Source organism: Galendromus occidentalis, unplaced genomic scaffold, assembly GCF_000255335.2.
Source record: "Galendromus occidentalis unplaced genomic scaffold, Mocc_1.1 scf7180000077451, whole genome shotgun sequence".
In the NCBI taxonomy this organism is placed as follows: Eukaryota; Metazoa; Arthropoda; class Arachnida; order Mesostigmata; family Phytoseiidae; genus Galendromus; species Galendromus occidentalis.
In genome coordinates, this window is record NW_003805439.1 from 768,098 (window position 1) to 779,027 (window position 10,930).

Here is a 10,930-nt window from a genome sequence, read left to right on the forward strand (position 1 = left end):
TTAAGAACATTCCGGAATCACCCTCATTGCATGAAAATGCCAGCCCTCATAGAAAAGACTTCGCACGGAAAGTCGGTTTGTCGCACCTAGGTATCACATCGCGGCAGGCGTCGTCTGATCACGGGAGTGTGACGTCGCCGCCGCTGCGGATCCCGTTACCGACGGATGTTGAACGGTCACAGGACGCGCCGAGCATTCGCACTATGCGAGGGCATCTTAATTTCATGAGCCCGCTGATGTTGCATGCTTTGCATTCATAGCTGTACCCTGTACCGGGATCTCCATTGTGTGGAGATGAGGCCAAGCTTTATTGAAATATATTCAATGTGCCGCAGGCAGGCACAGTAGGGTCGGCGCTCATTCCGAGAGTCCCATTTTCATTCAGTGTCCCGGAGCTCGCTACAACTGACAAGCTGTCCGACTGATTCGCCGAGGTTCTCTCACGATCCGGCCTCACGAGCTGCCTTTACGAGCTGCCCTTACGAGCAACCTGTTATCAGGTTATGCAAGCAGCCCTGGAGACGAGTTTCGCGAGCTCTGAAGAGAAAACAAAACTGCCTCTCCATCCGAACTAGTTGGATCGACGAGAGCGTACGATGTCGCAATGTACCGTTTCGCAGCTCGTTCGCCCAATCACCGAATACAATACGCGCACGAGAGTTGCATCGCGTATTCTCCGATGAGCTCGGTTCGTCTGCTGCGCTGATATTCTTGGTATTCCCATCGAATCAATCCCCCTGGCGCGTACCCGATCGGCGGAGCGGGAGTTCTGAGCAGAAACAGGCGAGTAAAGTAAAACTCGCTGGATTCCATACGAGTTGCTCACTGGTGCCCCATGTGTTGCGAACGCCCGAGGGAGGTTAAGGTTCCCGACAGATCTCATATTCCGGATCTCTCGCGTTGATTGGACGGACGCAGCTGATTTTGCATCTGGGAATCCTCCGTGAGACCGATTCCGAAAGCTTCTGATGAGATTTCCGGGGCGAAAGCTCGAGATGAGTTCCGGCATCCCTCAGGATCCTTATTGGATCTCGGCATGCGAGCCGGCAAGCAAGCTTCCCTTGCTAGTCTGGCTCGCCAGTCACATCGACTGGGGAACACTCTCTATGACACGTTCTATCTCGGCTTCCGCCGTTCAAGTTAATATCCTCTGCTCCGTCGCGACCGACCCTGAGGCTTAATGTACAGGATTGAAACCTCGCGGAAACGGTCGGGACGGAATAAGCTGGCGACCTCACCCAAGCGGGCGCATGTCGCAAGATCTGCACCCCGACGGCGAGCATTAAACCATTGCCCGCTCGGAGAGTTGAAACCCGAGCTCGTGAACTCCGCGAATGAGACGCGAATGAAAACTCACCCTTGCCATGCTGGAATCGGCGAATTCCACCGTCATGTCTTCCTGCGGTCCCTGTGAGAGAAAGAAAACATTGAGAAATTCAATTTTTCTGAATCTGATGTCTCAGGACATGGACCTGGACTCGGAATGTGAGAGTAATCACCCTCGGCCCCGTGAGAGAGGATGTTCGAAGTTTGTCGTACTTTCGTCATTAACGAAGCGGGACCGGACATTGGTTAGGTAATCGAGCGGGCTCCATCCTTGATGGAGTCGCTGGAATGAACTCCGCAGCGAGCGATGTTCCACAGACAGTCGATCCCGCATTCTTCATACTTTTCGAGATGCATTCGGATAAATTCGTGCAAACCCCAGATCTCGCGGACCGGGGACTCGCCTACGACAAAGCACCTACGTCGATAATTTCCTCGACCCCCCCCTTCCACCGACTCGTCAAATTATGCGCTCTCCGAGCGAATAACATCTGTAGTGCGAGCAAGCCAATCAGGTTGATTGGAGTGCATCGATACGTAACTTTCGTTTCATCCGGTGAAGGACCTGGCGTGATGAACATTCGAAGCTTAGCATCCGATTGCAGACAGCCTGTCGGATCGAGCCCAATTGATTGGTCTTGCCTGACTTCATCACGTGTCGTTTCCAGGCACGTTTGTCTACGCTGATGATATCTCTTGCGCTTCCAGCATGGGAATTTCCACTCGGAAACCGCGGTCGCGAGGATTTCTCAGCGAAAACGTCGCCTTTGTTCCCAAATGCATTCTCGTCGAGCTGTGGAACCAGCGATGCTGCGGCAGTTCACTCCTCCTATTTCCCCCCTTCGCTCTGCTGCTCTGATGTTCGCGCCTCGTCGGGAGATAAACAACCTCATTGAAGTCGATGGAAGACTCTCCCGCCTGAAGTTCCCGCCGCCGGATCGTACTCTCAGAGAACCGTTATGGTCGCGACCGCTTATGAAATGCTCCAAGCTCGATAAGCGGCCTGTACCTATTGCAGAGGCTCCCCGTCACACTGTTAGGACAGAAGCTGACTCATGTCACCATGCCCAGTGCAGAGGTGCTAACCCGATTGGAGAAGAGCGCCGGCGCTGTCGGTACAGCGCATGTCATGAGAGATAAGGGGGGGACGGATTGCGTCCTGCGGCCAAGTCGGTCGCAAAAACGAAAGTCGCTTCTGAAGCCTATGAATTCAATATGTACGCGGTGGGGAGGATTCTTGGCCTGGCAGGCTTCCCCGTAGAGTTTTGCACAGTTCGGTTTTTTTTTCGACTTGATCCGGAGCGCACTCTTGGGCCCCCTTCATTTCTTTTCTGGCAACATACCCACGTCTCAAAGGCTTCCGTCGGGTCTGTAACACAGGAGGAGAGGATTCCCACCCCCTCGGATTATCATACCCCTCATATCGCGGTCTCGTCTGATTAGAGTACTTCCTTTGCTCGATCACGCAAGGATCCAGCGTGGCGCAGTGTACTCAGTTTGCGGATATAGTCGCGCGACAGGCTCCCTCGGGGGCAAATCAAATCCGGACGAGGGCCGGGATCAGAGCGTCTATCGTGGTGACGCAAGATTTACGAAACCTCCGCGCGAGTCAACCAAGAACTCTCGCAACAATTGACGGCTTCGCGTAACGTCAGATGATACTGTTTGCTTCGCCCCGCCGAGCAAAAGAGATGGCTCTCTGTCTCTGCCATGGCCTCCCACGATCACGATGACGAATGAGTGTGGAATTCACCTATCTTGACGTCTCTCTCGCGTCGAGCCGGAAGCTTACGAAGTTCGCCTTGAAGCCGCAACTCCACCAAAATCATCCATGCGCTCTCCGAGGGCTCTCCAAGAAGTTTAACGGAATCCGCGAACCGTGCTAACAAACGAGCGAGCGGTCGGTCGGTCATGCCGTCATCCAGGCTGCGAAGTCGTTGTAAACTTTAATGACGATGCGAGCAAACAAAAAGTGGACTGCACGACGACGACGCCTAATGCGGAGATTGCGTTCTAGGGATCCCGGGAGAGAGGATCCGGGCCGCGAGAGCGTTAGTTCATTCTCTCATGGTCGTGATTCCGCCTCATCAAAATTTAGAAGCCGCGCTTGTGCCGCCTACACGTCGTTATCGCTGCTAATCGTCCACGTTCTCACATTGACGTATCGAGCCAACACTTCAATCAGACGACCGGTGACAGTCGCTGATCGTGATTGCTGGGTCATGTTGCGCAGATAGCCGCCGAGCAACAGAGCGACTGAACGGACGGGGGCGGTTAGATGTGCGGATCCCTATCGTACAAGGGTCTCGATCGAAAGATTCCTCCCGGAGAGCTCCTAGGTCTTTCACAGCTCCCCCTCGTCATCGATTCTCGAAGAAAATCCCCTACGACTTTTCCCGAGACACATCTGGCCGAAACACTCGCTATTCATGCAACATGTTGCGAATAACATCGGCCCGTGTGTTCGCTATCGATTCGTTGCTATTTTTTTCGTTTCTCTGAAAGGATATCCCCTGAGCCCTCTTCTCGCGGAAAGAGATTCCGGCGCAACTAAAACGTCGCTTTGCTTCAATGGGTCGTGCATTATATCCGGAGAAAAAGAAGAAGGACCGCAAAAGAGGAGAAATCTGTTTGTGCTGCGGGCCGCGTCCGTTGTGGCCCACTTACGGACGAACAACGCAAAACCAACTGCAGACGAGAAGGACTGTCAGAAAATGATCATGCTTGCGGCGGCGGTCGCGATAACCCGTCGCTTCGAGCCATCGGCTTCTCGTACTCACTCGTGGACTCTGAGTGCACTTCGCCGTTTTCGGGATTCGGAGTACGAGACGCGAATCGGAACGACTGGGGCAAAATACGCTAGACGGTATTCGAGTTGCGGGTTCGCGTGCTTCCCATTCATTCACGAGCGGCGAGATGATGTTATTCATCGACTTCGCAGTCCTCGCGGTCACTCAAGAAGATTTTCGAGGAACAAGATTCTGACTGTGGGAGCCGCGACTTCACGAAATTCATGGAGGCGGAAGCAGGGCTGCTTCGAAGCTCCATACTTTCACTCGTAATTTCGATCCGGAAATTTCGGAGACTAATCCATTTGCCGAATTGGCTCCACTTCAGCCACGGGTTCGACGGATATTCTCCATCGGCGCAGAGGGGAATAGAAAGATAAATCAGAAAGTCGAACTGCAGTCATCATTCGTCCTCACGGCGCGGGCCGGTTCTTCGGGAAGCCCGCAAACTGGGACTTTCCCTCTTGTATGCACTTGCCTTTGGCATCCCGCTCGAAGACCAACCTCGGTCGATACACTGGTTGTGAGAAAACGAAGTTCGTTCGCTTTTCCCTCCGTTTGTTACTCACGCATCAACGAAAGCGCTTCGACGGAACGGTAACGAGTCGCAGTGACTGTCTGAACGGACCACCGATCTGAATGAGGACGGTGTTTCTAACGCGAACAAACTCCGAATGGAGAGAACGCGCATTGAGAAACAACTCACCGTACGAATAATGGCGGTACCGATAGGGCCGCCCTCGCTTCCGGTGCTTTTAATTCAATGAAATCCCTGTCCACTAAAAAAAATAGCTCAACTATTGCCCGGCAAGAGCAACAGATCCTTCGTATACAAACAAAACATGTACACATGCCGGCCAGGCGTACGTCATTGAACTTCCTGCGCGACTCTCGAGGAGAAATTCCAAACGAAATACACGGAGCCTCCAAACAGAACGCGTAAACGCTGGTTCCAAAGAGCACAAAAACATCATTATCGTCATCCTGCTGAGCGACTTCGGGCAGCATGCAACTCCGAAGATTTCTCCTCATTTTTCTTTCCGCTTCGCCAGGGAATACCTCAAACACTTGTCGTTAAGGACTGCTCCGTCAGATGGCGTCAACGACGCCGGCTTTCCTACGCAGATTTTCAACGTCATAGCTTTCGCGCTCACTATTTCGTTGGACTCCTTAATCCGCACAGGTGGTAAGGCAACGATCTATCAGAGCCATTCAACAGCCCGCTTGACGCATGGGAATTCTCTCGTTCCGATATCTCACGGTATCCCACGGATCATACGCTACATGTTCGCGCTTCAGCCGTCGACGCATGAATCGCTCGCTCTTTCGTTGGACCGGCCCGTCCGTCTTCCGACTCGTCAGTCACTCAACGAACAAGTGTTACTGATACCGGCGCAATCCTGAACATGGTACGCTCTTCCTTTGAGCCGACGACATCCTTATCTGGCGCATGAATGCCGAGACTTCCGAATTTCTCAGTGAAGGTCCGACTCTGACGACACACCGCTCTAGGCATGACGTCAATCACGTATTTGAATAAAGAGGTAGCTTGATTTCTATTTTTATCGGCCTCACCGGCGAGACCGAATAAATTGCATCCGATGAAGTGGTACGACACTCCAAACTGTCTACTACCACTTTGTCTTTCATTGAAGCTTTACTTCGACCTCATTCATTTCACGGAGAGCTAATCCGTGCTTTCTGGTCTGTCCTCGATTGTTCTGCGGTTTCGTGAACTTGAAAGCCGTGTTGAGCCGTCCCACGTACCCACGTTAAACAGACTATCCGAACCGAAAAATTCCCAAAAACTTCATGACGCGATTCGTCCATGACATGAAATCGCAGACGATTGTGGGTATTTCGCTGGTGACCTCAGATTGCAGCCCCGCTGTTGGACGAAATTTGCGCTGCTTATCGCCGATCCCGGATTTTTTTCGGGATGAAATCCTTCGCCTCCGCTAGCCAACGGGCGCGATTCGATCCTGCGAAGGGCGATAACTCCGAAAGACGGAGTTCTCTCGAAAACACGGTTTCACCCAGTCAGAGGTATTCCGTTTCGGGTGCTCGGCCAAGCCGGGCCAGCAACGACGTAGACTGGATAACACTTCGGCAGATCATGGCTCACCGTTCAGGAAGAGATCCGTTCATCCGACAAACGACACAGCTCGAAGAGGTCACCATCCAAAAGAACTGACTCCTATCCGGAACCAGACTTCTTCGGCGCGCAGAAAACCTCAAACTTCCGCTCGATTTTTTCTCCGTGAGTCTCCAGTTTCAGATAATCATCACGGCTGGATTAAAACGCCCGAGATAGTCCCTCTCCTTCTTCACATGACTCTGAGGTCCACTTCGACACAAAAGGCACTTGATCTGAAGAGAACTCCACGCATGTGTCCGATTCACATTCGACCAAGCAAACGATCGACCCGGTGAGCAGGAGGAAACTGACAGGCTCCGATGCGGCTGTCGCCCGTCGGAATTCCAGAAAATAACTTGAAGCTTCAGTTCCGGAACAGCTCTGAGTCATGAGAAGAAGAAGGAGGCATTGGCGGCGATGTTAACGAAGACGACGACGACGACGATGATGGATGAGGAGAGGAACATGTGGGAGAACACTGCCACCATAGGCACATTGGACCAAAAGCTGGCCCTCTGTCCGGTCACTCGTGCCAAGTTGACTCGAGTAAAGCCAGACTTCCGAGCAATACAGTCAGTCGCTCCGTCGCCCTCTCTCAATTCCTCTGCGCGCACACGTTCCACCACCGGTCGGAATGGGGTGGTAAGAAACGCCGTGCGCTGGCTCGCTTCACGCTGATCGTCCACGAGAGAAGTAACCGCGATTACGGCGACCGCTGGCAGACACACGGGCCAGACACTTTACCGAAAGGAACCGTTCTTTGGGCACCTAGCCGGAGAATCCGATCGACCAGACAGAAAACTGTCTTGTGCCGAGGCGGACCGAATCGACTAGCGATGGGAGATTTTCGCAAGCAGAGGAAGTGACTCGGGACGTAGCTATCACGGATCAAAAGCGGAGCTGAAGTTGGAGTTCACCCACGCACTCAACAGGTCAGGCTCGGAGACCCGATGGATTCTCCGAGTCTAAAGTGAGCTTGGGAGCGATTTCGAGAGATAACATTTGTTGCTCCCAAGAGGGGGGGGGCTATGTACGGACAGACTCAGTGAAGCACCTCACGGAGTTTGTCTCTTTCCTCTTGCCTCGGAGGCGCTCTGCAGTTTCCGAAGCGACGCTTCGGCCTCCGTCTTGGAAAGCTTCATTCGGTCCTTTTTTCGAAAAGTCTCTCCTCGAGAACAAATTGCCTTGGGCATGAACCAGATACCGTCGCGTCGTCGAGAACAGGAACCCTCAGCGCGGTCCTTGATCGCCGGACCCATCTGTGGCTCTCAAATCAAGCCACTGGACTCCGAAGAATTCGTGGGATTCCGGGCGTTGAGTGTCAGCTCGGAATCTGTTTCCTTCTTCCGGACATGTTCCGTCTAGACCGAACGTTCGCACCTTGGTTGGAGCAAGCTCGATCTCCCCTCACTTCTGAAGGGGTCGCTCATCTGTTTCCTTAGCTTCTCTGGACAAGACCATGCCGTCTCGAGAGGATCCGCTGTCCGCTGCGTAGACTCTAACGCGGACCGCTGGGAAACTAATTAGATCTAGTCGCGATCGGTATCGGAGCCGCCCGCACTTCAGGAGCCCTATGTTGAGAGCGAGTACAGCGACGTATTGACAAGTTGCACACACACGACATGTTAGAAGTACAGCAAATTCATCTCTATGCATCACTCACGAACTTTCCGACGAGACCGTACCGCGACGTGATTCTTCCTGCGGAACACTAGCAGCGAACTTTATTTCAATGAGATCAGACGAATCAACTTATCAGTCGAGAGCACAGAGACCATGTGGAGAAAAAAATCAAACCGATATCTGCTTCCAGTTCGGATCGATGAACAAGAAATCCGACATCATGTCGAACCCCTCGCTGACCGTTTCCGGGACGAACGACCCACTCAAGCAGGCTGGTCTACTGTGGCGGCGGCTGCCGCACGGCGAGGGTCGAGTTCCAAGGTCGGCGGAATACCCGCTCCCCGAGCGAGCCGGCAATCGGATCAACTAGCAGTCTGGTGACCACTCGCCTTCGCTCCTCCTGCCTTTGCGGAACCCGCATCAGGAGGTTCCAGAAGCACACCCGCGGCGGATGTACCGGAATGAAGAGAGGATCAGGAGCTCCACCAGAGTCCACAATTTTAATTCTATCTCGAGTATGCACCGTCCTGGAAGCCCTCCACTCCGTGTCTACGCTGGAATAATTATGGCGTGACTGCGTCGCTCTACCGAGGGGGCCGGAGTTCATGGTGCTCACTGAAGTTTCCGAAAGTACTCAATCCCGGAGGTAAGATTTCCGTTTTTCGAGAATGACGTTTCCGACCGCGTGACGCTCTGGCACATAAAATACCTACAACCTTATTCGCGAAGCCCGACTGTATATTGGTACCCCTTTAGTCTCTTCCGATTCTTCTTCAATCGATCCGGCGAATTCTCCCTCGATGGGCAGCAGGTCGTTTCTAAACGTCGCGTCGAGCTGAATATTCGGTTCGGAACCCTCGAGACGCCAACGCGGAACCCAAGATTCAGGCTTTGGCCCGAGGGGGGACACTGCATGCATACCCGGGGCATCTATTCTATGACGTTTTTCCTGTGAGCCGGAAAATCACTCATTAGTTCGTTCTTGTCCCTGATTCTTCCGGCTCCGCTCCTCCCTCTATTCGAGTGGATGGCCGTCTGCCGAGCCCAGAACCGGCGAAATCAAGCCTGATAATTGCGGGGACATGCGCTTTTGACGTCAGCGACGACCCGCTCGACTATACAAACATTGGCACCACTAGGGACTACAAATGTCATAGGGACTACAAACAGCATGATCGGATGTACGAATTCGGCTCAATAAATTATCAGTTGACAATCACCCGGCAGTCGAACTCGCACTTGACGAATAATTTACCCAGACATTGTGCTAAGGGAATTTCCCGGGTTGATCGAATCGCAGAGCTCCGGACCGTAATCAAGAGGTAAGCTTTCCAGCAACTCCCCCAGCGGAAGTATTTTCCGCCGAGGAAGTTCGAACGACCGTCCTCAGTAGTTTCCGAAAGCGCTGGCGGATGGCGCTTATTGAATTCTGATTAGAACCCCGGACAACAACCTAAACACTGCGACCCTCCGCTGCGTCGATAGTTCCGGCAGGTTGTCTCGTTGCTGGCGCGATGGAAAATCACTCGACGACATCGTTTATTCGAGGAGCAAACAGAAAACATCTCGGGAGGGAAAATCCTCGCGATTACAGAAGACGGAAACAGCCCCGAGAAAGGGGGCGAGCCTGCCTCGGCGTTCGAATGGACCGGCGCAAGCCTTGCGAACCTGCGACGTCATCGTGAGCTGTCAGAGCGACCTGTGGAGCGACCGATCAATCAATCGATGAGCGTTCCCCACGCGGAAGGGGCGAGGTGATGCTCTGAAGTCTGAACTGACTAGAAATAATCCATTTCGATGACGTGCCTGTCTCTCTTTCAGAATTATTCGTTCACGAATCATTTCCGATGACGGACGCCTAGCCTACAAAAAAACGCTTTCATTTTTCCACGGTTTCCCATCATCGTATCCGGAAAATCGCCCATGCCAAACACTCGTAGCAGTTGTCGCCTCTCCTCATCTTCGTTCATTTCCATTAGTCTTCCTTGCCGCGCCGGCGATCACGGAGACGCTATTTATAATAGAACGTCATCTAGTTTCTCGAGGTTTCAGCCAGCGGAACGTGACAATCTTTGCCACAATGGCGCCGTGCTTCCCTCTCGCTCGTATAAGTCCCAAATCCGGGGGCAGATAGTACAGCCGGAATGTCTCTCGGACAAACACTGACTGGAAATTCGCGCGGGAGCCCAGAGTCAGCGCGAATCAGCTGCTTCGTAGATCTGGAGGCGTGGAAACGTTACGCTGTGGCGTCTCCTGTGATTCATCGTCTCTCTCTCTTGCCTCACAACAGCCTGGACAGCGAGAAAACCAGAGCGAATCGTTCAGAGCGCAACTCACGCTTGAGGCATCCGGGAAATCCAAGTGGTTGCGTCATCGTAGAGGTAACGAGAAGCACCTCGAGCCCTCCACCGGAAAGATAGAGTGATTGTGATCATCATAGCAAATCCGATCTTCTGGAAAGAGAACCTCCCGACGGCAGAGGCAATTCTTCGGACGTCGATTCAGTCGCCACGCTTCTCAATTCCAAGTGTTCGTGTCTACGAAACGAGGCATCCGCTTCGCATTGAAAAGAAAAGAAAGTTCACTTTTCCGAGTGAGATCGAAATCGCAGAGTAAACAACATCTAACAGCTTGCTCAGTCGACCCCTGGGACTCGGGTCGAAGGAAGCTCGGGAGTAGCACAAGCGGGAGTCAGCATTGAATGCACATTCGCAGAGGAAATTGCGTTCCAGGGGGAACGTGAGACTGCGGAGCTTGCCCTTGTTTCCTCTGCCGCTTGCGTAGCTTTGTTGCAGAAAGCTACGCAGCCGGGCTTAAGCCGCACTCTGACTCGATGCGATGTTGGGGAGCGGATGTCCTCCAGCGATCCGCGGTCTCGAAATGTTTCAAAGCGTCGAGGTTCGCAGCCCCTTGAGCGTATTCCCTAATCCATTCACACGTCAGGCTTTGACCATAAACATTGAAACCGTTTCCAGGCCTCCCCTGGGAGAACGCTCCCCTCCGGGAGGACTCTCAATGAGCCGGCTGGGCTTGCCGAAGTCCCGGAGAGATTCGC

The 10,930-nt window shown here is 53.1% G+C and overlaps 1 protein-coding gene across 1 annotated transcript in view; it reads right to left on the reverse strand.

Moving 5' to 3' along the window:
- S6kII (Ribosomal protein S6 kinase II) overlaps window positions 1–1,395 on the reverse strand; it is a 28,339-nt gene extending 26,944 nt beyond the window's left edge. Inside the window, exon 1 of the mRNA XM_003743749.2 lies at window positions 1,358–1,395. Within this exon, the coding sequence (XP_003743797.1) occupies window positions 1,358–1,393 (36 nt within the window). The 5' untranslated portion in view covers window positions 1,394–1,395. The remainder of the gene's footprint in view (window positions 1–1,357) is intronic.
- Window positions 1,396–10,930: the final 9,535 nt, after the last annotated feature.